This window comes from Terrapene carolina, unplaced genomic scaffold, assembly GCF_002925995.2.
Source record: "Terrapene carolina triunguis isolate 2854851 unplaced genomic scaffold, T_m_triunguis-2.0 Scaffold58, whole genome shotgun sequence".
NCBI lineage: Eukaryota > Metazoa > Chordata > Testudines > Emydidae > Terrapene > Terrapene triunguis.
In genome coordinates, this window is record NW_020664409.1 from 79,283,443 (window position 1) to 79,310,527 (window position 27,085).

The 27,085-nt window shown below is 38.0% G+C and overlaps 1 protein-coding gene across 1 annotated transcript in view; it reads right to left on the reverse strand.

Moving 5' to 3' along the window:
• UBR5 (ubiquitin protein ligase E3 component n-recognin 5) overlaps window positions 1-27,085 on the reverse strand; it is a 148,635-nt gene that overhangs the window by 42,878 nt on the left and 78,672 nt on the right. The window contains exons 16-35 of the mRNA XM_026659873.1: window positions 21,533-21,676; window positions 21,337-21,448; window positions 20,971-21,125; window positions 19,198-19,395; window positions 17,780-17,990; window positions 14,153-14,279; window positions 12,203-12,354; window positions 11,649-11,744; window positions 11,038-11,161; window positions 9,980-10,077; window positions 9,157-9,305; window positions 7,380-7,471; window positions 6,508-6,654; window positions 6,284-6,402; window positions 6,064-6,190; window positions 5,831-5,960; window positions 5,370-5,530; window positions 3,705-3,944; window positions 2,281-2,404; window positions 1,277-1,388 (exon numbers count right to left, since the gene is read on the reverse strand). Coding sequence (XP_026515658.1) covers window positions 1,277-1,388; window positions 2,281-2,404; window positions 3,705-3,944; window positions 5,370-5,530; window positions 5,831-5,960; window positions 6,064-6,190; window positions 6,284-6,402; window positions 6,508-6,654; window positions 7,380-7,471; window positions 9,157-9,305; window positions 9,980-10,077; window positions 11,038-11,161; window positions 11,649-11,744; window positions 12,203-12,354; window positions 14,153-14,279; window positions 17,780-17,990; window positions 19,198-19,395; window positions 20,971-21,125; window positions 21,337-21,448; window positions 21,533-21,676 — 2,818 coding nt within the window. The remainder of the gene's footprint in view (window positions 1-1,276; window positions 1,389-2,280; window positions 2,405-3,704; window positions 3,945-5,369; window positions 5,531-5,830; window positions 5,961-6,063; window positions 6,191-6,283; window positions 6,403-6,507; window positions 6,655-7,379; window positions 7,472-9,156; window positions 9,306-9,979; window positions 10,078-11,037; window positions 11,162-11,648; window positions 11,745-12,202; window positions 12,355-14,152; window positions 14,280-17,779; window positions 17,991-19,197; window positions 19,396-20,970; window positions 21,126-21,336; window positions 21,449-21,532; window positions 21,677-27,085) is intronic.

Genomic DNA, 27,085 nt, shown 5'->3' on the forward strand with positions numbered 1-27,085 from the left:
TTCTATCTGATATAAATGTATGTTAGCAGTTCAAATTATTCTTTCCAACCTGTATTACTAAGCATTTGGCAATACTGTATTTTGTTTGACATCATGCTATTCATTTGTCTCGCTTTATGTCGTCTCCCCAGTAGTCCTGTCTTCTCTAGTCTTGACTAACCTAAATAATTGTGTCATCTAAAATTTTTGCCATCTCCCTGTTCACTCCACTTATTACATCATTAATAATTGTACTGAATAAAAAACGGTCCTTTTATGAATCCTTGGGGCACCCCACCTAATCTTTTCTCATATTTAATACTGACTATTTCTACTCATTTTTTAATCTATGCCAGTTTCTAGCCCGTAACTCTTGTGAAGGACTTTGTTCAAATGCTTTTTGAAATTTCAAATAAATTATATACATCAGTTCTTTTTTTCCCCCCTACTATTTTGCTGACATGCTAAAAAGAATTGTAGTATATTGGAGAGGCATGACTTTCCTTTGCAAAAGTCCCTTTCACATCTTGTTCATCTAAGTGTTCTATAACTCTCTATAATGGGTGTTTCAAACAGTTTATCGAATATTGAAGTAAGTCTCACCGTTCTGTAATTTCCATGAGCTTCCACAGCATCCTTGTAAAAAAGGGGTACAGCACTTGCTATCCTCTAGTATAGCAACTGATTTTAATGTGAAACTGAGTACCTTTATTAGCAATTCAATCATTTCATTCTGAAGTTCCTTCAGAACTCTTGGATCATCATCATCATCAGGGCCTAGAGCGATTTGTTAGTCTTTAACTGTCTGTTTGTTCCATCACTTTGAAACCTCAATCTGTCAGTGTCTGATTTATTAGCTGAAAAGCGAAGCTATGAAGTCTGTATTGCCTCAAAATTCTGTGGTGAAGACCAATGCTAAGAAGCCATTAGCTTCTTTGCAATACCTTAGCCTCCTTAATTGCTCCCTTTATTCCTTGGTAGTTCAGCAAACTCATCTATTCTTTCACAGGCTTCCTGGCTCTGATGTATTTAAATTTTAATTTATTACTTTCTTTATGCTGTATTATTGCTGGAGCATTAGCAGCTGCTATTCATACCTACATTATGCTTTTAGATATACATAAAAATAACATGCATCTGTTTTTCTTTGGGAGGGGACTTGTTCACTGTAACGGTTTGTCCAGAATCTTGTCTTTTAAAGGGGTGGGGGAGGGAGGAAGAGGAAGGAGAGATGCTCCTTTTGCATTATGGATAAAATTGTTAATAAAGTAACAGTATATGAATGAAAAGTGTATACCGTCTTCATCATGCTCATCATGTTGTCCTTCTGCTTCAGCATTTTCTTCTCCATGTTCTTCTTGTTCATCATGGTGGTCTTCCTCTCCAGCTACTCCCTCAACCACTTCAACCTGAAAAATGCTTTTTATTTTTATGCTGTAACATGTATATTTATCTTAGTTCTGTTCAAGTACAAGCTGTCTGCACTATGATTCAAAGAACAAAATTCTGGAAAAAGCAAAGTGACAATTCTGTTTCCTGCAGCAACACTAGTATAAACTGAGCATATAATTCTGGTAGAGGTGAGGAGGAGGAAGGCATTTATTTGCACTAGTTTGTGTGGCAGCTCATTTGACAGTTCACAAATGAAGTGTTATGAAACAGACAAGGCACCCAAACATAAAGTTGCCTTGGACATCAGAACCTAATATTGAAAGGGAAATGTTGGCCACGAACACCAGGATTAACTAATTCTTTCTGAGTTTTTATATACATTTATATATTTATATTTATTTTTTATCATCCACCTAGAAAACTACAAAGGATCTTATCCAAAGGAAAACATCTCATGGTGGACCTATGCTCTGAAATCTACCATATGTTAACGTATTTTTACAACAAAATATCACCCAACACACTTGAAACATGCAGCATGTAAAGGACTGCGTGTTACTTTAACAGTGTTCTGAATCATGTTCTAGTTTTGCAAAATTCAAACTTAAGAACATGTCTACAACACCATTCAGTCCAATCCTATTTCCACAGCAAGACTGAACCATGATGTAATCAAGTCAGGCACTACTGTCTTGTAACGCAGACCTTCTCCACACTTTTTTCCTGTGTATAGCAGACCTTACTGGCAGCATTCCTGGAGGCCACTGCAGTCTCAATACCATGTATATGCTCAAGTACTGAATTCATGACTTCCTAGCTCAGAGATGAGTGCCACTGATTATTATTCACTGATATTTAAACAGCAAAATGCACATGATGTATCAAATTGAGAAAAATTAAGAAAATAACCTCTTCCACATCTGCTGATACAATATCATCTTGCTCTTCATCTCTGCCACGAACTGGCTGTGACTGGCTGATCCGTCTCTGCTGAGGATTCCTTATAATGTAGGAGGACTGAGACTGACTGGAACTACAATAAAATAGAAACGTAAGTAAACTACTGCAACAGAAAAAATTACAGTATAAATATTTTTAACTAAGTAGTAGTCATTCACTTCCCTTCTCACAACAACAGAGCTAATCTAAAAATCTAGTGGAAGTGTGAGGATGGAAGAACAGAAGAACTTCCTTAGATTTACTATCAAATTAAGAGGACCAGCTTTTTCCTTTCCTTTCTTCCAAATGAGAAAAACACTTTCAAATTAGACTAAAATGGAGTTAGATTGTCACTTACTCAGCACATGTTCATCTTTCCATAAACACCCCCAAACAGCAGGAATTAATCAGTGTGTTCATGTATGTGAGAGGGGATGACAGCACTAGTCAGTGAAGAAAGGAAAGTACCATGGGCACTGGCAAATTGCTGCTTTTACCCAGCCATTAGCACTTCTCCAGTACTGCTGAACACTAGCATTTTTTCTATTTATCTTCTGGCTAAAGTTACTGGATCCAGTGTGTCTCTCTGTGAATGAGTTTCAATATCATTACCCCTTACTGCACTTGGGCTGGAATCAGACTGTCTTCATCTCTGTGTTTCCAATATGGTCAGAGATTTGCTCTCATGCTCATTGGGGGTCTCCAGCAGCAGTTGCATTTCTCTAGACCAGTGGTTCTTAACCTGGGGTGCACACACCCCATGGGGGCATGAGATGCCCTTTCTGGGGGGTGCGAGACATGCCAGATTTTTTTAAAAGGTAAATCATCGAAAACACAAATTAAGCACAGGCACGTAAATACAACTACTTTGTTTCATCAAATCTATGTATTTATTAACATTATACAAAAGATAATTCTCTCTCTTATATTCTATAGTTATGATATATCTTGGTTTAAAGAACTGACCTACTTCAACGATTTTTTATAAGGGGTGTGAGAAGATATTTTGAGAACCAAAGGGGTACAGGCTGCAGTAAAGGTTAAGAACCACTGCTCTAGACTCAGCCAAATAACATCAGATTACCCTCAGAACAACTGATTATGGTTTTTCCTGCCTCCCACGCATTGCAAAAAGCATCCTGTATTCACACACTGACAGGTCCAGATGCAAAGTACACAGACCTGTTATTCTTTTATTATGTTCCGGTGGATGCTGCCACACAATTTTTTGTGATTTATATACTCATGGCCAAGTATTCTGGCAACATTTTACTTGTAATATGGAGCGTTTACATTCTGCTACTAAATATATAAAATGATTCTTTAAAGAACATTCCAAAACCATATTTTAGCAAGCACATGACGAGATGAATAGAATAAGTAGTTAATTTTACCTGCTAGACTGATCAGATGATGGTCTTGGTGGTAGAGGCTCCACAGAGAATAGTTCTTCACTGCCTTGCATGGCATCTATACTAGTGCTAGCAAGAGTAAATGGTGCAGTAGGACGCGCAATACCCATCCTGACTGGAATAATTAGGGATTCCGCTACATTACACAACTCCTCCACAGCATAGGGTAACAATGCTTGGAATACACGTTTACATTTTCCAATTGGTTGTGGAATGAAGTTGCTAGAAAAAAAATTGTGGGAAGAAGAATCAAATAGGTCATCTTTTGAAAAGTGTTTATAAGATATATATGGGTAAAAATTATTAACCAATGACAGAATATGAGAATATATGTGTAATGCATTCTCAAAACAAAAAGCAAAACACTCAGTTACACGACAAGTGAAGATACAGAAATTGCAATAATTTATGATGATGTTGGTCAAAAGAGGGTTAGAATTAGAGCTACTGGGAGAACCGCCTTCCCATCCTGCAAAGTTTTCAGAGATTTCCAAACTTTTCCTGTTCTGCAACAGGACAAAACAAACAAACAAACAAACAACAAAGACTCTCACACCTCTCCCAGAACAGCCAACAACATGGGGATTAAGGCATTAACATGGGATGAGGGATGTCCAGGTTCAAATCCCTGCTCTGCCAGTCTCCTTCATCCCAAGTCAGTGTCCTAACCATCAGCCAATAGCTATTCTGAGGTGTGGGGTCTCAGTCTTTTCTGTTGGAATAGTTCTACTTTGTAGACATTTCCACTGGAGCAGGTACTTGAACCTAAGTCTCCCACATCCCAGATGAGCACCCAATCACTGAATATTCTGGGGTGGGTGAGCCTGCCAGCCTCCCTCCCTCCACCAACAAAAAGTTTGCTTTAGCTTTTATCGGCATTTATTGAAAAATTCTCAACTAGTTCTAGTTCAACTACTTCTTGTTAATGCCTCAAAAATGAGGCAGCACATACAAGTGTACTGTTGACAGAACAAAGTTGGTCAAGGCAGTACATTTTGTATAAAAAACAGAACCCATTCAACATTAAAATTTAAGGTTCCTTTTATATCTTAACTAAAGTAAGTTCAGCACGCAATTGATAAAAGCTGAGGTCCAATGCAGCACTGTGGGTAGGGCCATGTGTGATGTAAACTTCACAGTTCCACCAACACACCTCATTTTTGATCTGTGACACCTGACATAAGTCTGGAGACACTACAAGAAACTGCCAATTGTGCTGAACTGTGTGACTATGTTATGTATATTGTTGTAGCTGTGTTGGTCCCAGGATATTAGAGAGACAAGGTGGGTGAGGTCATATCTTTTACTGGACCAACTTCTGTGGGTGAAAGAGCTACACAGAGCTCTTGTTCAGGTCTGTGTAACTTGAAAGCTTGAAAGAGAAGTCGGTCCAAAAAAAGATATTACGTCACCCACCTTATCTCTAAGTATGCTATGGGAAAAGAGAGACTAAAATAAGAGTCAAACCATTCCTTTTTATATGGAACTTAAATATCATTTGAATCCAGATCTCCAAAAGTAAAAGGTTAGTTTCAGAAGCCTTATGCATCACCTATCCCCACAAAACCATTTTAGTGTTTTCCTTATTAACGACCAACACCAGTTCATACACATCCATTTATGTAATAAGTAAAACACAACCCTTACTTTTTCTTTTTGGATGAAGCCATTTCCACACTAAGAATAACAAAAACTCTTGCCACAGAACGCAGAAATCTCATTGTAACGGCAATAGCTTCTTCTCTGCGCCCTGGAGTGTATTTATTTTGTAGCTCCTTTACAAGAGTACCCAGCAAAGTATCTAAAAGCTATGGAAACAACATTATAATGTATTATTTATGTGGTAAGGAATCACACTAGAAATGCTTAATGCATTTTGTTTCAAGTGTCTAAATTAAAGATTCACAGAAAACTGGTATCTAAAAATGTGCTAGTTCCTTAATGTAAAAAAAGGCATATTTAGTAGATCACGTAAGAGCAGAATTGGGTGGAAAATCCCATGCCTTATATTTGAAACTGAATTAAAAACCAACTCTTAAACTTATCAATATCTAATGGATATTGCATGATGTACAAAATTAATTTAAAACATGGCTAAGAGTGCTTACCAAAATGTCTGCTGTGCACTTGACAATAAGGCAATGTGTAAAACAGTCCAACCGAATTGTACCACTTTGCTGATTAAGGTAAACTTGTTCTTCAGGCAAAAGATGACCTATTCTACTGCTTGCACTAAGACTTGGAAAAAACAAAGCAAAATGAAAAAAAATTATATAAGTTGACAGATCTCAAAAACAACAGTTTAAAAAAATTAATTGAAACAATATTTGCAAATACACACGGGTCTTTATTTTCCTGGGAGCCAAACATGATCATAGATTTCAGTGCATTCCAATCTTGTAAAACACGTTCCAAAGCAAGCTGAGCAAATCGTGGAGGTTCTAAATCGTGATCAGGCATATCAGAATCTAAAGAGAAAAAAAAAGGCCAGAGTGGCATGTGAGAAAGGTAGTGAAATGCAGAGACCTACATAGTCTTCTTTGCATTGAAAAAAGGCTCACCTTCAGGATTTGCAGTTTTACGATTACGATCTTCCCTAATTCTAGGTGGTCTGTACTGGCAGTGTTCTACAGTTTGCCTGGCAACTGTCTGTACTAAGAATAATAGAAGATGTTCCCCCCTGTAATGCAGAATACATTAGTAAGAAAAATATTTAAAAACAAACCTGTCATATATATTATTCCTTCCACTTCCCCGCCCCAAGTCACTACAAATACAAACTTACCTGCTATTTGGCATTGTGACCAGATTTGTAGTGGTAAGCAGTCTGTAAAGTAGATCAAGACGAGCAGACTTCTGTCCTGCAATTAATGTTTTACACTTGCATTTTTCCCAGCAATCACAGTAGGCTGTTGGGGATGTTCGCTTGAGCCTGAAACAAATAAAAATCTTTATCATCACTGTTCAGAAATTCATTTTTAAAATATTTACTGAAAGGGGCTTTTTTTTTTTTTTTAAATAAATTTCATTTTCTACTACAAACTTTTTGAAATAACAAAACACTCATTTAAGAGAAAAAAAATTACAGTTCCTAAATAACTCAACTTCAGTTTATTGGTGTTCTGTTCTACTATTGATTTAGCATGACAGTTTCACTATATAACTTTTCACATTTCAGACAGCTTTTTTTAAAAAGAGTAAAAGGGGTCTCCAAAGCATCAAAAAGTTAAACTGAAATCCTTTTTTCCTACTGAAGAAAAATCAAAGATACTTAAAAATTACAAGCACATCTTTGTGGGTATAAGATGATAACTTGTTAGTTTATAGATGTTGGATATTAATGCAGCTGAGCTTAAGCTGTTTAATGAAGTTACTTAGACTGTAGCTTCAAATTTGTAGCAATCAAATATTTTGGATGTATATTTGGTTTCTAGCTCATTTATCCCTTGCTCAAATAGCAAGAAAGACTAAAAACATTTATGGATATAGACTGGTTCATATTAAGTTAATTTTTAATAGTTTATTAATTTGCAAGTATTTTGTAGCATAAGCTAATGAATAGGAAGTAACAACTAATCAGAAGTGAAAGCAGTTAGTGAATGGAACCAATTAAGACATCAGTTTGACTGTAAGATAGTGAACTCAGTGTGTACTTACTTGCAATCATGACCTTTGTGACAAACCCGTGCACATTCTGTGCAACAACAAAGAGATTCCAGTAAGCCACATGTTCGGCATTCAAAAATATCCTAAAATGAGAAAAACGACCATTTTATAAACATGAAGTTATATGCATAATTTCCCCCCTCACAATGGATATCTAGTATAAATATTCACATATTATATTAATTCAATACAATATCAAAAATGTAGGGCTGAAAGAGACCTCAAAAGTTCATCTGCTCCGCCTCCATCTTCTACAATGATACAGGATTAAGTATATTACAGTATACTTAAATACAGTAAAAGATGCTTTATCTGGCATGTTGGGGGAATGGGGGGTGAAAAATGACAAGTACACTAAGAGGGAGGGAGTTTGGGTGCGGGAGGGGGCTCGGGGAAATGGGCTGGGGCATGGGAGGGGGTGCTGGGTGCCGGATCCATGCAGGGTCGGGGGAAGGCGCTCACCTCGGGCGGCTCCCCGCAACTGGTGACCTGTCCCGGCTGCTCCTAGGCAAAGGCAGGCAGGCAGCTCCACGCGCTGCCTCCGCCCACAGGCGCTGCCCCCGCAGCTCCCATTGGCCATGGTTCCCAGCCAATGGGAGCTGCGAAGCTAATGCTCAAGGCAGGGGCAGCACACAGAGCTGCCTGCCATGCCTGCGCCTAGGAGCAGCCGAGACAGGTCACTGCTTACAGGAAGCCGCCCGAGGTGAGCACCCCCCAGATCTGGCACCCAGCACCCCCTCCTGCACCCCAATCTACTGCCCTGAGTCTCCTCCCGCACCCAAACTCCCTCCCAGAGCCCACACCCCACCCCTCTGCCAGACTATAAATCCCCTGATGGACTATAAACCGGAATTTCAGTGAAGATCAGAAATGCCAGTTTATAGAGCTTTCTAGTTGGTGAAGCACTGAATAAAAGAGCTTTTACTGTATTCCTTTGGTATTCTTTCAGTAAAAGTGAAGCTTTTAATAAATAATAATAAATAAAATAATAATATATGGAGATATACCTATCTCAGAACTGGAAGGGACCCTGAAAGGTTATCAAGTCCTGCCCCCTGCCTTCACTAGCAGGACCAAGTACTGATTTTGCCCCAGATTCCTAAGTGGCCCCCTCAAGGATTGAACTCACAACCCTGGGTTTAGCAGGCCAATGCTCAAACCACTGAGCTATCCCTCCCCCCTATTAAAACTCAATGTCAAAATAAGGCAAGACTGAGCAACAGGACAGTTCTGGGGGAATAAAAGCAAGCTGAAAGGAAGACAACCTCCATTTTTAGAGCTGCATTAAGGCTTAAATGGTGGCTGTAGTGGCCCCACGGTAAAAATGGACTTTAAAAGCTACTGAGTAGGTTCATTTTTGTTGGTTAATCAAAGCCTGCAATGCCTCTAAAATCTTGCTTTTAAAAATATTCCTTTAACACACAATAGAACTACTGTGAAACACTTCTGCTACTTAATCCGTCAGACTATAGAATACTCTGCTCACCTACAAATCTATGTCCAAGCTGTTCAGGGAAACAGTCCTAGAACTCTACTAGCAACAAGGTTTTGACCAAAACCAGCTACCTATTTATGTTTTCCATTTTGAGAAGTGGAAATAGATAAAGACGACTATAGCACAACTCCAAACTGCTAAAATGAATTAATAGATGAAGTTCATCTATACAAGAATAGAGCCAGTGGTGTTCAGTAACACTAACTCTAAAGTACAGACAATGCATAGTTGAAACACATTCCCATTTAACTTATTAAAAAGTGTTTAACTTACCTGATTAATGTGCTCTGCCCCAGTCCACGTAAAGCTGCATGTATCATTACAACACAGGACATATAAAGGAGAATCATCTGGGTTTGTGCCAGATGGGCAAACCATTCCCATGAACACATCTTCCTCTTTTTCACTAGAAGTTGCCTCCGCTAGAAAAATTCAAGCATAAAAGTGTTTTAAAGCAAAGTTTTTCATAGTAAAATCAATTTTAAAAGAGTTATAAATATGAATGATAAAATGCTCTCAATAATATTTAGAAGACTTCTTCCCCAACACACTATAGGTCTTCCCTGCAAAGAACACCTGCAGATAACTACAATAGGAAGTTAAGCAGGTGCCTAAGTCTTTTCAGGAATGGGACCTAAATATGTGTACAGTTGCATCATATACTGTATTCCAAACCAGAAAGAATAAACTTAAGTAGTGGATCAAGTGATCCATTTATATTACAGGAGTACTGTGACATTTAAATCATTTAGCATTTTGAGAATACTATCTTAATTCCTTAGTGTTTGTAAAGCAACAGATCCTTGAATGAAAGGCCTTGTATAGAGCAAAGTAGTAATATTAACAAAACTCCATTGCTACTATTAATACACATATTAGTACATGTTCTCAAATAGCAAATTATCCATGACACAGGCACCATATTTTGGGTGGGGGTAAATTTTGAACACCAGCATTTACTCAAACATATGCAACTTTACATAAAAGAATGTTTGTTAGTTATACATTCAATTACTGTCTTTGTATGTATGCCAAAACCAAAATTAAAAAAAGGAAACAGCTCTGTATGCATAAAACATTTTTGAAACTCATTTACCTTTGGCAATTTTCTGTGCAGTTTCCAGAATGGTAATTGCAGCAGGGTACGCTCTGCCACTAACAGCAGACATAAACGGTGTCATACCTCTTGCATCTCTAGTAAACAAATTTGTAAAGTTATTACCAAATAAGTCAAAAAATGCTGAACTTGTAGTTGCAATAGAAAGCTATGAAATAGGCCAACTTAACCCTATATAAACAGGAATTAGTCTGGATAAGTGGGGCTGCTGAATATTGGTACGTATAAAAGTAATAACCAAAAAGAATTTTTTTTGTGTAACAGAGAACAAAACTGGAAAGATTAAAAAATGAAGTTAGTATAGCGCATACATTAAGGAAAAGCAAGGAGTTGGTAATTTAATAATTTACCATATATTTAAAACGTTGTCATGTTGATTAAAGGGAGAAACTCAACTAATTAAGAGTGTCTTTTTTTACTGTAATAATATAAATAGTCTCTTCAGAAAAGAATTCAAATGTTTGACTCCTTATAATCTTTGCTTCAGTCCTCTTTGGCATCTTATAGCAAACCTTTATTGCACAAAGGGCAATATGTCTGTCAAAGTTCCAGAGTTTCCTGACACTTAAGTAGTGTCCCTTTGTTTCTTAATTCCTCCCTAGTATGAACAGTATATCAATTTTATCAATCTCGTCAATTGTGAAAATTTAGTTAAATTTCAAACCCTTGTCTTCTCCAAAGATATTAAGTTGGATTCCATATCATCTTTTTTCACAAAGAATCTCTAGACCTGGTGTCGATTTCTTATGATATACCCGTCTCCAATACAGCATTATCACAGTGTAAGTGCCTAGATTAAATATCCTCAAAAGGGATTACTTGAGAAGTACTTTGTAATCCACGTATCTGTGTGCACACACACTCTTGTAGACATTCTGCAGTAATTCTAGTTTAATATACTGCTTCATATTTAAAATTTGCCTACATATTGAAGACATTTTCACCAAGATGTTCATGAGTACGTTTCAGCTCATGTATCATCTTCAGGGGACATTTGTTTTAAACAATGGTGGCACTTTTCATTTGAAAACCCTTACTTGGCTGATAGTAGTTCTCGAAGATAAGGTTGTAAAACGACACTATCACATAACAATTTCAGTATAAAATGAGCATTTGCCTTCCGATCCTTTGATTCCACTACAGATGGTTCAGTAGAAGGACCTGCAATCAGAAAAAATACTTCTGTGGAAACAATCCCCAAAGTGGGTCCCTATTAAGTGGGTCATTTAATAAAAGTAATTTCATCAAAAAGAGATAGCTGTATTAAGGTTACCATCAATCATCACCTTGACTATGACAGTCTTGGCAGTTTCAGCAACACATTATGCATTTCACTGTATATAAAGGATTGTCTATTTGAGAATATGAAATGTTATGAGCTGAAACAGATAGTAAGCACAATTTAATATTACTATTGACATTTTTACATGCACAACATTTGCAGGTAAATAAAAGTTTATGTGATATTCTATTGAGCTGTGCTTTACATAAAAATAAGTTTAAGAATAGTGGTAAAATGCTGCTTCGAGCCAAAGCTATCTGTATTTACAAAGGAGCAGCAGTTGGGATACACAGAAACCTATCAAAAAGGTAGCTTTTGTGATTTCCCGCCCCCCAAAGCATATCCAGATAAAGAGCAGGTTCTCACCTGGTATGGTGGAGGTGCTAGGTCCTGGGCCAGTGCCAGTCGCTGCTGTGGTAAGAGATCCCACAGCGGGGGCCAGGATAAAATCAATGTCACCATCTTTCAGTAAACAGAACAACAGGGATATTTTTTATATATTGATGTACATCCTAACAACAAGCTTTTTCTGCAGTATTCTAGCTACACTATACACCTGTTTATATTTAACTGACACTTTGCTTTTAGCAAAAAGCCATGTCATTAGGCTGACATCAATATAGCCAACATTATAGCAAATACTTTAAAATGCTGTTGCCAAACTTTTTAAAACAAATTTTGTTTAATTGTACCAGTTTGAATAAGTGCTTTTAAATTCTAAATCACTGCTTCCATACAAAAAGTACATCTGATTACTCCATTACTAACATTACTTACTCTTCAGGACATTTTTTAACATCTATACATTTCAGTCTCAGACACTAAATTTTAAATTCACCTTCAAAGTCATTAGTTTGTTGTTGTTGTTTTAATCATGTCTAGTTTTACACTCACATCCATTGACACATTAGCAATCTTACCAGGATCCATTGCAGGAGGATCAGGAACCCAGCTGGGAGGAGCTATTGGTGGAGAAACTGGGTCCTGGTGATCACTAGATGAAGCTCCAGCTTCATGTCTACCCAATCCAGCTGCTCGCAAGGATCTTCTCATCATCTCCCTTAATCTCAAACTGAATACAAACCAAACAGAACAAATTCACTTCCACATTAAGTATATTACCTAATTATAAATCAAAGAAAAACTTTTGTAGTTAAAGGCAACTCAAACTTCTTTTATTCCCATAATTGTCTTAGGTACAGAGAGAACATCAGTCAAGCAATAATTTTAAATTTCCTCCCAACATTCTATTGTAGCACGATATATTGGCCCTTTAAGGGCAGCTGTGGCCCAGTACTTCTGTTATTGGGTCTTGTTCCCTTTAAAAGGGAACAAGTGAGAAAGCAAAGCTAATTGGGAAGCAGGCTAAAAAGCACAGGACCTATTCCTCAGTAAGAAGAGACCAGCAATAAGGCAAAACGTGGAGTTGGTCTCTCCATTAAGAGAAAGACTAAGGAGGAAAAGGCTAAAAGGAGGAGGAACCCCAAGGAGAGAAAAGTTGTTCAACCCCCAAAGGAGCAGGAGACGAAGGATCTGTTTAATGAAGAAAGGGCACACAACTATTATCCCCACTGCATCTACAGGGCTGAAGCTGGATATCCAGTGGGGGTTTGTGGGGGAAGGTGGTAATAGAGGCCTGTGATGGAAGCAATAGAAGGACACAGTGTCTGACAAGAAGTGGTGTGAGCTCGAGTCCTTGTATATGCACCTTATTTAGCGGTTGCAAGGTTAGGGATCCCAGAGAGAGTAAGAGGAAGGCTCCACCTTTTACTCCCCTGCATCAAAAGGGAAGACTGTATGGATATGGAGTAGAGGACTATGGCCCTGGGATGGCAAAGGACTGTTTTATTTCATGTGGATTTATGCTTTGGTGAGATAGTCAAAGCACGCATATCATATAGGCTCCCCATCCAGTCAAAGGAAAACTGAGGAATGGCTCTGGAACCTGATACTTGAAAGATAGGAACTCATTACACTTATCTATAAGTTCTGTCCTAAACATCTATCAATGTAGATACCTCTCAGATCTGAGGGCTTGTGGGGGGAAGCACTTAATGAAATTAGAGGTCTTGCAGCAGGCAAATAAATAGGGACACCGTGTGAGTTTATCAATGACCTAGAGCAACATAGGTACCATACCCCTCTCACCCCCACCAATAGCAATGATTGGTTGAGGGGAAAAGGGGAAGAAGAGTTGAAAGAATCTAAGAAGCTTTCAGAATGGATCATTATAAAAGATATTAGGAATATCAATTTCAATATTACTCATTTACTTTGCCATCACAGAAATTACACTTTAATAGATACAGACCACACACACTGAAATCATAAGCCTATCCTAGAAGTTTTCCTAAGATGTAAATATAATTAGCAATTTTCAAACACTTCTATAAAACACTTTTATTCCTAGACTCTTTAATTAATTGCAGTTTATAAGGTGCTTTATAAACCGCAATTAAAGCCTCTAAATCTCCAGGTTGTAGATAAGTACTAATGCCACTTCACAGTTGAGGAAGCTGAAGGCCAGAGTAGTTAAGAGACATGCCCACAAGTCCATGCTAGAGCTAGAAACAGAACCAAGACTGTCTGGCCCTCACTCCTGCACTTTAATCACTACACCCCCATTTCCTTCTCCTTAATCTGACAACAGCACCCCATGATTTACTACAGATAAAAGGCAAAACAAACCTCTTCTAGGATAGGTTTATGATTTCAATGTGTGTGGTCTGTGTACATTAAAGTGTAATTTCTATGATGGCAAAATAAATGAGAATATTGAAATTGATATTCCTAATATCACCTTTTATAGTTTCACTAACATACAAGGGGTACTCAAAGTACAAAACAAGCTTGTTAAAACCAGTTTATACCTTCTGCTGCTTGATGATCCTGCCCGATTTCCTGGACCATTACTTGATACTACTGAGATTGCATTTGCAATAGCCTCAACCGCAGAAAGCCTTTCAGCAAACGTATTCCTTTCAGAGCGCTCTGCTTCTGAAACATTAAGAAAAACATTTGGTGCCAAATTTTAAATAAAGTATCATTATAAAGAAAGGAGTTAAAACCGGGATCTTAATTACATCTTAAAGACTCTCCTGCAAACTCTTAATTTGTTTGTTTTAAATTCAATTAGTCTTCCAGTTGCAAATTCCCTGGCTCTAGGAGGAAAGTAGCTGTTGATGGGAAATGATTGCATAGAATGCGCTTTATGATCTGCAAAAACATGGATCTTATGTTTTTCATTTTGAAAGTGGTATCCAGATATTATTGCTATGTGCCTTATACACGTGTGTAATAATTACTGGAATAAGACTCTGGATTCAATGAATAAGGTATAGAACTATTAGTATCTTTATATACGACAACCCAAAGAGTCTTAAATCTCCTCTAATGGCTGTACAAACATACAAAGGGCATGAGTGCCAAAGGGAACCAGCATTTGAAATGTCACCGCAAAAGAAACCATTGCACAGCGCTCCCCTCTGAAATTCTCTGAGGTGTCAACCCAATAAAGTTAATCAAGATACTGACAACAAAACAATATCGTGCAGGCAATTCTGACAAAAAACTATGGTACAGCAAATAGGATCAGCAAGACATTTTCATTGCTTTGTGTATTAGAAAAAAGTTTTACAAAAAGAATTGTATAATTTATTATAAAAGGTTTCTCTCAAAGAGAACCGTTTTGTCTGGATTACAACATTCCTGTGAAACAGCCAGCCATCTAAACACACCACCACTGTGGTAACTAAAAATCCAGAAATGACTAAGGGCATGTCTTCACTAGCAACATTAAAGCGCTGCCCCGGCAGCGCTTTAATGTGGCTGTGTAGTTACGGCACCAGCGCTGGGAGAGAACTGAAAAAACCCCACCTCCACGAGGGGAATAACTACCCTCTCCCAGCGGTGGTGCACTGTCTCCACTGGCACTTTACAGTGCTGAAACTTGCAGCACACAAGGGTGTGTTTTTTCACACCCCTGAGCGAGAAAATTGCAGCACTGTAAAGTGCCAGTGTAGACAAGGCCTAAGTCATTTACTTTTAGTGCTTCTATCTGGATAATGAAAAATTATATCTACTACATTCTTCTATAGTCCTTTACTTACTTCCCTATGAAATATTCTAGTTCAGAATCTCATAAAATAGGCATCAATAAAAGTCATTAGAAATACTGTTCAGAGAGATACAAGCTAAAAACAAAACATTTCAAGTTAAGTAGTTAATGCAGTTTACAGGGTCATTTTCTTTGTTTATTTTATTCAGACAGATAATGTGAAACTGCAAAAAACCACCACACTGGATTTATATTCCAAGTTAAAAAATTTCACAAGCATTTCTGTACCAGCATTTAACTAGAATTGCTTAAGGTTTCTACTTTAATTTAATCAAAGTTCTGAGGTTACAGTATTGGTACTGTCTATATATAAAAGCATACACAGCATAATAAGTGGTACCGGTATTAACACATTTATTTAACATTGCCTGACATTTTCCATTATAAGACCCTATTTCAGTTGCTTATAGCTTTGCCAGACTCGAACCATTTGGACTGAAACTTCATGCTGACTGCCTTAGGCTTATGTCTTTTTGAAAAGTTTAAGCCAAATTGGTTCAGCTGTCTCTCAGAAAGAGATGAACAGTTTAGTTCAGGTTAAAAATTTTATAACTGTTTCATTGAGAAGCTCAAGCACACCCTCTACAGAACCTGGAGTTGAACCCATTATTCCTGAGTCAACATTCCTTTGCTGCCATCCCTGTCTAGTGGCAGGTCAACAAAAGATAACCATCTACCACTACTGCTACTGTTAGCTCAAGTAGGGAGGACTGTGCATGGGAACTAAAGAGCCCAACCCTACTTACGAGGAGGAGAGGAGTCAATGTGACTCCACACGATGGAATTTTTATCTTTTTGGATTTTAAGTTTTAAGGAAACCTGGTAAATTACATTTAAAAAAAATTGTCAAAAGAATGTTAAGGTTGCACAGTCAAGTATTCAAAATTAGGAAGAGACAGAATTAAGGTTGCCAGCCAATGCAATCTTATTTCAGTCCTCTTGTGGATATGCATTTTAATACAGTCTTTAATTACATGATCACATAGTATTTTTTCCCACAGGACCACTGCCTCAATCAGTGCACATGATGGACAGTGCTCTGGGAATCACTGTTGTGTAATGAATGAGGCTTTCGTCTGTAGGACCCCTGCCTCATTTTTGTCACAGAAATTGGAAGGTGTGTAATGAATGAGACCGGGAACTGCAGGAAGAAAAAGGATGGTCTTGCAGTTAAGGCAGCTGTATGCCACTCTAGAGAATTGGATTCTATTTCTACCTCCCACAGTACCATATAGAAACTCTGTGTCAAAGTCACAAACCAAATTTTTCACTGGTGACCACTATGTGCTTGTTGGGTAACCAATCTGAGACACATGGGGTTTGATTTGTGCGTGATCCACACTTCTACAACGGCAACTGAGATTAATGGGAGTTTTGCTCTGAACATAGAGTGCTATAAATTGCTAAATACTTGGGGGGAAAATCAGGCCCATGGCTTCTCAAACTGGGCACCCAAAATTAGTTGGCACTTCTGGATTTAATCTCTATGCTTCAGTTCCTTATGCATAAAATAGTGATGATACCACCCGGGCACCACAGTGGCATTATGAAGAGAAGTTCATTAATGACTGTAAAGAACCAAGATACTACTATGAGAGCACCACAGTAAAGCCCATGAGAAAGTTAAATCTTTATTCAGTGCAGGGTTTGGATGGTGTACAATAAATAAGGAATGGGGCCACACATTGAATGACGAGGATAAAAGAAATATTGAATAGCTACCCATTTGGTGAGCACTGTCCATCTTGTGCACTGAATGAAGTAGCCCTGTGGAAACAATAGTATGTGATCATGTAAATAAAGACTGTATCATAATGCATATGCAGAAGGGGGCTGAATTAAAATTGCAAGAGTAGTCTTAATTCTGGCATTTCCGATCTTTTGAGCATTTGACTTTGCAAACTTAATGTTCTTTTCATGTGTATTTTTTTGATGCAATAGTATTTTAAAAGCTATAAAAAATGTCAGTCCCTTACATCAACAAAAAGCCCTTTGTTCATATTTTCCAATACAGATTTCTCAATGGAAGAAATACCAAGGACACCACTAAACATTAGACAAGTTATTTGATAATCCTGGAAAGAAAACTTAAACAACACTGTGTGTGTTTGTGTAAAAAAAAAAAAAAAAAAACCCAAGCTAATTTGTCCTAAAACCATAGTTAGGCACCTAAATAAAGTAGTGCTGAGTTCCCACAAATCCCAATGAAGTAAATGAGAGCTGCGTAAGCTCCACACCTTTGAAAAGTTAGGCCATTTATTTTAGGTGCCACATTTTAGGCACTTGTTTTGAAAATTTTGGCTCTCCTTCAAATATTCTAGAAACTATTAAAAAAAAAAAAAAGGTAGTTTCAAAAAGGCTCTCATGATACATTGCTCACCCTCTTCCTCTTTAGTTTCTTTGTTACTGGTTGGGAAGCATACAGATACACAAGCATGTAGAATATTACGATTTCCATCGCATCTGTGGCTGAGGAACGTCTGCAGCATTTGTAGATTCTGATCCAAGACAACAGCTTGTTCAAGATTCATCAGGTATTGTCTGCAGGCCTCATAGTCACATCGGAGAATATGCTGCATTAAAGTCTGTTTCTGTGCTCAGAAAAAGGAAGAAAGACTTTAATAAAATGGAACAAAAAATTTAGACAGATAAACAATTCTAGATACTTCTGGCTTCGCATTGAAAAATGAACATGCAAAAGCTTAAGTCTAAGATGTTCACTAGTAACACAGGAAATGTTGAATACAAATATACCAGAACTTTTTTTTTTTTTAATGTTATGATCTCAACATCATCTCATATTGAGACTGAATGTCATTTCTACTATAACCAAATAATAAGAGAAAATTAAAGAAAAAGGACATGCTGAAATACCAATCTGTCAAACCTACAAAAGCTTGGCTCTTGGCATCATACCTGGTTACATCAATTCAAAAGATACAGGATTTCTATGATTAATGACTATGTAACAGCAAAATTGTAGGACCCAAGGAACACAGCAAGTGGTCTGTATGAACTGACTTTTATAGGGTTTTCTCTTAATGATTGGTAGAAGTGGGATGGGGAGGTTGAAATTCTCTGGGTGACCCCTTTTCCTCCTAAAAATATGGAGTACCCCAATGGTAGGTCTAGTATGATGTGCAGCAGTACAGCACACATGATAGATTTCCTAAAGGATGAATTTAACACACCAAGTAGTGGAGGTTCTTCTAGCATGTTTGGCATTTTGCATAAACTAGTGTGCAATATATTGTATAATTATTTATATGGTGCTATAGGTGTACATGGCACTCTACAGAGGATTCAAGCAAGAGGTCCTTCCCCAAAGATTTTATACGTCAACAGTGGAGATTCACAAGAAATCACTCGTACAATTTCTCCTTTAACATTTCCTGCACTAGTTCAAATTACAGGCAAACTGTAGTGCATTTACAGTAAAATGACAAACTTCTGATCACTTGAGAAAACACATACATTCATAATAGAATAATACAATATTATGCAAGAGACACTAGTCAATATTTTAAACTTTAGAAGCATAATCCCTAATAATTCTAACAATTATAAATAATTTAAAAATCTCATACTGGAGTCATGTCAAAGACCTTTTGGTTTACTAAATAGTTGTGTTTGGTTTTCATGTTTATAAAACGTTACTTAATTTAAAATGACAGAAGAGTAGAAATGCAATGGTAATTTAAAGAGTGAAATACCAAGATGCTTTAATTTACCATTTTAAAAAAAGCAGTTATTAAGATTACCATGTAGTAATGAAGTAAGCAAAACATAGACCATTACCTCAACAGCCATGATGATGATAGCAGCTTTCTTTTTGATGGTTGAATTAGCAGGAAGATTTGTTAAGGAATGAACACCCATTCCAAGACTACTAATAGGTGGAAGATCAAGCCAGTCGGGATCCCTTATTCCACCCATGCAATCTTTTGCCATTGGATAGATAGTTCCATTTCCATCTCTAAGAATAATAGGAGATTCCTACATAAAAATAAATTAATACCAGATCACCATTTTGCAAAATCATATAATATGTATTTCCACATTTAAATCCCTCCTAAAGACTCACTTCTGTCATGCTGCCCACAGGATATCTAGTTGATTTGAAATTCATAACCTCTCTCTACCTCTTCTTAGATTGAGCTCCTTGGGGCAAGAGCCACCCCTTCTTGAATGACTGGGAAGTGCTTAGCACAGCACAGGCACTAGCACAAATAACTGTTAATTTACTTTAAAAAATTAAAATTAAATCTTAATTAAAATGAAATATGTATCAATCCTAATACACCACCTGGATTTTGACACCATAATTTATTGAAAAATACTTACAAACTTGAACGGAAACACTGAATTCTACACATTTTCAGAGTGCCTTTGACAATAAAATTTTCTTACATATCTGTACTAAAGATGTGGCTTGCAGAAATCACTGAAAATTATTTTTTCTGTTTCTTCTTCTAAACACCTATGTATGCCTGCAGATCCATTATTCACTTATGTCACCTAAGCAAGGCTACAGTCATGGACTGCCTACACGACTGTGTGCGTGTAATATATTTTCTCTATAGCCTTTATATAATAATCTGCATTAAGAAATAAGAGATATGCAGTTAAAGATAGCCCCCTTACATATGCATTACAATACTGAGTTAAGTCTGCATATTCAACCTTAAATTTGGGATTACCTGATTTATGTATTTAGCCATGCAAATTCTACACTGATTTAATTTACTTTACTTTTGACCCATAGTTTCTATTATTTTTAAGGGGGGAGGGGAATGACAAACTTAAAAGAAGCAGATTAACATCACAGGAGTTAGAAGCTCTGACTTGCAAAATATTGCAAACAAAGCATGCAAGTGCACAGCCAGACCTATTCGTCTTTACACCATCACTGGAACCTGATCAACCTTGATGTCACAGGAACCCAAAGAGGAGGCTCCATTTAATAAGATCGTGGGTCTGAGAAACATTCAAGAAGTTTCAGTCTTCTGGAAGTGCTTCAAGGGGACTTAGTAGTTCAGAATGCTCCTAAGACAGGATGTGCTGCACAGGTATGTGTCAGTGATTAAATGTTCATTAAGCTCCTTATAGACACATGCACTTCACATCCCATTAGACAGATGCTTAACAAGCTTAACACACAGAGCATGAAATAGTTTTTGCTATTTTCAAATGTTCAGAAATGGGTCAGATGAAAGTCTACTTTCCTCCTGAACAAAGCCATATCTGCTGTTCGCTGAAGTCTTCACTGAAGCAATGGCTGCTTCCTCTGTAATAAAAATATTTTGTGCCTTCCATCCAAGGATTTCAAAGTACTGATATGGGATTTTCAGACATGTTTAAGTGTTTGTTAAGTGCCTAACTTCCAATGAAAGTCAAGGAAGTTGGATGCCTAGCTCCCTTAAACCATTTAAAAATCCCAGCCCTTTCAAATCTTAAACAAGTTTTAGAAAAGGAAGCAGCATTCCCATTTTACAGATTAGGAAACTAAAGCTCTGAGAAGTTAAACAACTAAAATCTAACAGGGAAATTAACAAGAGAACCCAAACAAACCTGTCCAGCTGTAAAAATGGCAACGCTTCTCTCATTCTGACCCAGGAAAGCAATGCTGCTAGTGGGGAAGTTATTTTCTTGCTCAGCTTTCCCTGTAGCAAGGTCAAATATGCAGTATCGAACCCAGTTCCCAGTCTTCAAGACAGCATGCACTCCTTCATGGGTACATGAACAAGAAAGAAAAAAATTAACCTCTCTCACTGGTGGCATTCTGTAACACAACAGAACACACATACAAACTATATTTGTTAATCAACGCAGACAAGCATGCACCTGAATTTGACAGTTGAAATGTTTTCCACAAGGGGGGGGCGGGGGACGACACTTCTTAGAAGTGCAGCAGGGTAGTTTACAAAAAACACTTACCTTTTGAATCTACATTCACTGCTAGAATCTCTGTTTTTTCAGGAATACACAGCTTTTTAGGAGTCCTTTGGAAGCAGTCTGGAACTTTTGGAGTCCCGCCAGTTTTGACTACCTAAAAAACAAGAGTAAAATTTCAGTATGCAAACAACATGAGGAAATTTCAAATTCCTGTTTTTTATTTCTCCATCCAACGTACCTGGAGTTCATCTATTCTGAGCAGCCTACAATCTTGGAGAAGGGAAGAAGGATCGGGATCTGAACCGGAGCTGCTCTGACAGTTTGTATTACTGGATGTGCCTGGAAATTTCACAGCAACATAGGCACCGTCCACTTTTAGTACCTACAAGCAGAACACATTAAATATAATTGATGTGTTACTAAAAACTTTGAGATAAAGCTGAAAAGTAGTTTTATTAATCCTGAACCTTTTTGTCAGAGCACAGAAGTTTGGTCTGAGATGGTAAGTCTTAACTCCGAGGCCCCTAGTTATTAGGGGCATTATTCTTCTGCAGTTACTGGGCTCCTGTGCACCTATTTGTTTAGGTGGATTTCTTAACGCCTACCCCATATCCAGTATTTGGAATGGCTACGAAAAGAAGCCGCATGACAGTAACTGGTGAACAGCGTGGTCTTACTTATCTGACCCAATCCAATCTCAAAAATAGTTTACTACTAAAACTCAAGTCTAAGGATGTAGCCACGCGTACTCAGGAACATTTACACTACATCCATCTTTCCCCTTACAAAGGGGTCGAAAGCCACTCAGCCACTTCTTCTGAAATTCTAAGTGGAGCATCTCTTCAAAGGCAAGTACATTATATATGCATGACTGGTATGCTTGCCAAATAAGTTCCTCGGTTTAGCACTGCGTTCATTAATCACCAAACTGGAAAGCCATCGTGTTCCTTGGTCATTCCAGCTGCAGTCACCAGTCTCTCAAAAGTACAAGAGAAAAATCAGCAGAAAAAGTGTTATGTTCCTTTAGCTTTTGAGGCTTCTAGGACAAATGAAGGTCCAACAAAAGGTGAAAGTGTTAGTCAAAATCAGGTGATGAGACCCACCTTCAGATTTATTAAGGCCTTCATCTCAAGGAACAACAACTCTGGAGCTTTTGCTAGCCTCTAAATTAAGTGAGATTTGTGCAGGTACCCTGCCTGCAAGGAAATAAAATAAATATTTTGTTCACTAGTCAACTGCAGCACCCTCCTCTACTCCTACGGAGTTGTAAGGAGTAGGAGGGCTTCCCTCTAAATCTTCAGGGTAACAGAGACGCCTATGGACTCCCAACCCTTCTCCCAACCAGTCTCAGGCTGCCAAGTGCTCCGGGGAAGTGGATGCATTGATGGAGAAAGAATACCTTACTTAACACCCTGTATCAAGAGAGATGGCACCAAGAATGGCAACAACGTCCCCAGCAGTATCACAGGCACTGGTGCCAAAGCATATGGCACACTCACCCAGAGATGGGAGTGAGCTTGATGCCCTATTCCGCGTCAATTAATACAGAGCGTACAGGATTGAAAAGTTGTAAGAACGTGGTGTAAAGCCACAAACCTGGCCCTGCCAAAAGAGAACATGTTCTAGACCAGAGTTTAGCTAGCAGGAATGCTAAAGAAAGAATGATGTTGCATGGAGGACTCAAGCAGTTTGATCCAGGCATTCCAGGGAAAACTATGCATAGGAAATGTCGGTAAATAATCTACACTTTAAGGGAGGCTTCAGTGCCAGTTTCTCCAGTGACCAGTGCTGTAGATTGAGTGCCTGAGACCACACTGAAGCCTTGGCACAACCATTGCTCTTACGTATGGGAACTCACAAATGACTGCTTAAGTGCTGCTATGGAAGTCTTGATTTGTGCCTCTTCTGAAAACAGATGGCTCTGTACAGAGTCTTAACTTCTATCAGGAACACAGAGCTATGAGGCTATCTTCCATATTGTCTCCTTTCCCATCTTCAAGACTTACATAACCTGCAACAGGAGAAAAAGTCGGCGCTCTCCCCAGCATCTAACAGAACACCACATCTTCCTAAAGCAAATCTGCTCTAGACTTCTTCTGATCACACTTCAGTCACCATTTAAAGCAACTGAGCTGCTTTTCATATATTCAGTAAAAAAGAAATACTGACAGAATAAGAAAAATGCAGTGACCCTAAAAGGAAACTGTTTTTTAAAGGTGAAGCACCAAAACTGAAGATCTTTATTTAGAAAGAAACTAATAGTCATTCAGAGTTGATTTAGGAAAACTAGGGAAAACCTTCATTCAGGAAGATTTGGGAGAGAAGGGATGAGAAGTGAGCTCCTGAAAAAAAAGTCCACTAAGGTAGCTCCTTCATTGACAGATGCTACAGTAGTTATTGGCTTTTATGTGTCAGACTAGTCGGGATGGACCACCCACTGACAAATCAAGCAACCAACTGGGAAGTAAATACTGGATGCTCTGATCCCAGTTATACACAGAGAACACAGACCCAAGAGTTTGGATCTATTATATATTTGCCTTTAGAGAAAGATTAGTTGACCAGTATACAACAGCAAATTTTTTCTTAAAACTAGTCAAGTAGCTCAGACTCATTTTTATTCCCAGTTTATTTTAGTCTCAGTTCAATGAAAGAAGCTCACTATTAACCCTGGCGTTTTATTATTTTATTCTTTTTAATAAAAATATTTGACTTAGACATATCTTTCAGAAACAGAATTGTTTACTACAGACATTCCACACTGCTAGTGTAACTTCTCACAATTTGTGCAAATGCCATCAAAACTAAAATACTAAAATTGTGAAGTGAATATTGTAACAGAATATATGCATATATTGTACACAGTCATACATTCAGTAAGAGTTAGCCTCTAAGAGTTGTCATTAAATAGACGAACTTATTTAGAACAAAGACAAGCAGATAAAAATGGTGACGTTTAAATACATTTCCAAAAGCAAAATTCACCTTCCATGGCATCTGCTCACTTTCACTATTCTCTCTTGATGCAGCATTCCACTTATATTCCACCTTAGTTTTTCAATATTTTAAAATATTGGTTGAAAAGGAAATATTTGAGTAAATTTGCCATATACCATACATAAAGATATGCATTTATTAACACTGAACACACACACACTTTCTTGTGCATTTCATTAAGTTATACTAAAAAAGCAAAGTGGAGAAAAAATATTCTGAACGATCAGGAAAATAAAACGTTCAACGGTACATTCTGTTCTTCAGCAACAAATGGAGGCAATTCTGCTGAGGTTCTTCTCCTTAGGGCTCAGTGTAGAAGACTATGTTTGACGAACACTCCCCAGTATTAAAGAACATGGAAGAGGACTATTACAGAGCCGATCCTTTCAGAAATTACATTTTTTGGGGTCTACTAGTAACCTGCATAAATATTCCATCTCTCCAGGGTGACTGGATTTCCTCTCCAAAAAGCAGCACAGCTAGCCAAGTGAAAGTGCAATTTTACACTTTTAACCAATTCACCATGGGACTGAACAAGACCAGTTTAATAGCTTGCCATATTTCAATATAACCCATAATTACTTTATGTAAAGAGAAGACTACTTCCTTACCCTCAGAGCATGTACAAAAGGCCATGCCTAAAGGAATAATGGATTAAGACAAGTACAGCCATGAAAAGGAGCTACATACCTTTTCGGGGACCATGTTAGATGTCAGCACCTCTAAGGCATCTTTCCTATGGGGTTGAGGCCCAAGGCAAAAATTCTAGAAACTAAGGAAGACTAAATACATTTGAAGCACTGCCTAAAAGGATATATCCCAATCTTCTGACCAAGTTTTGTTACCCATTCAATCCAATTTGGGCATTACACACAAGATCCCCTAGAATCAGAAGAACATTTTGGCTTATGAACTTAGAAATGGACACTATCCTGAACTCTCACCTGATCCAGGATACGGTTGATGGACTGAAGTTGTTTGGGGAAGCCCTGGACACTGCCAATAGGAAGCTTCAGACCAAATGGAACTGCAGCTGCCAAAGTACAAGACAGACGCAGCTTCAACCCAATTTTCCTACACTTCTGATTTCAACCATTCCAAGCAGCAGAGTCTAATAGTTGAAATAGCAGGTGCAAAACTTTGGTGCTGAATAATATTACTCCCTGTTCCTGTATCCATCTGTTTTCACCACCTTGGCAACCTTCTAATTAGGATCTCCTTGACCCACAGGGCTTCGAGGAATATGCTTTGGATTCCATTCTAAACCCATGAGGATTAGGATTAAAGTGGAACATCACGACTAGGAAACAATATAGGTCTGGGAAATAACCTGAACCTACATCCAAGAGCTTCCATCTGACAAGTTCTGCTGCTCTCCTGTCTTCCAGTGTCTTTTAAGGATACAATAAACTAGGAGTTACTGCACTCAGACCATCCTTCTGTGTAGTACCAAAGGAACAAATACACATCAGTAGATTCCTGCCAATTCCATGAGGTCTGTTTCTATAACATGGTTGCTGTTCAAACTATAGGGGAAACTGACAGAGCCCAGTGTTAATAGGGTCACTGTAGAGGCCAAGCAATGGGACAGGGGGACCAACGTGAGGATTGTATCTTACCAGGATCAGAGGCTGAGTCCACACCACACCCCTTCACCACCCTCCCCCCGCCTCAAAAAAAAAAAAAACAGCTGGTCAGATCTTAAATTCATTCCTCTGTATAGGGTCCTACAAACAGACCACACCACCTGGTCTGCACAGTATCCTAACAGCATCTAGAGATTATAAAGATTTAGGCAAAGTCGTTGCACACAGTCAAGTGTACTGGCAGCACTAAAAATTTCCAGAGGCCAGAATAGTTTGTCTTTATGAATCGAGATTCTTGAAAGCTATTTGCTGGTTCAATCTACCCATCAAATGCTTCGTGGTGATTCTGAACTAAGTCCCTAGCTCTAAACTCAACCTCCCTTTGAAACTTTAACTAAGATTTTTATAATTTTGGAGCAACTGAAATACTAGCCTGAAGTGACAATACATGAGCCACAGGGTCTTTTACCCTAAACCCAAACATTTTTTTTCTTCACTATGCCCCAAACAGAGAAATCATAGGGAAGTTCAGATGCTTTCTGCTGGTTAGAAGATAGCAATCAAGTACTGCTCTCGGCAAGAAGGCTGTCATTACCTGCTTACTAAGCAGTATTTCTCAAAGAGGTCACATTAGTCCTGTGCTTCATGAGATTCACCAGAAGACAAATTAAGAGAATGAAGTTTAAGGTGTTGTGGTTTTGACCTTCAAAGTCTCAAAATGGTTTGCGTTTTGGCTACTTGAGGGACTGCTTCACCCCCTCTCCAGTTATCTGAGGTGTCTAAGGTAGCAGACCTTAGGAGAAGATTTTCATTGAAGTTTCCTCAAGCTATGGAAGTCTCACAAACCCTGATCTGTCAGAGCCTTGATTTCATACTGCAGGAGGTTGTACAAAACATTTACTTTTCCAAAGATGGTAGTGGCACAGAGAGGGACAACTGGATTATTTTGTGTGTGTATGGGGTGGGAGAGGAGAGGAGAGGAGAGGAGAAGAAGGAGAATGGAAAAGAATAGGATTGAGTCCATTCCAAAATTGGGCAGGTCATCTTGTCTTTTTGACATGTTTGATAACTTTGCCATTTGGAAGTCTGTAGGCATCTAAAAATTAATGATACATGCAATGTATAAATCTAAAATATGAGGACCCAAATTCTCTTTCCATTCAATAAAGAGTTAAAAAAGGTTAAACAATTACCAAGACTACCGTTGA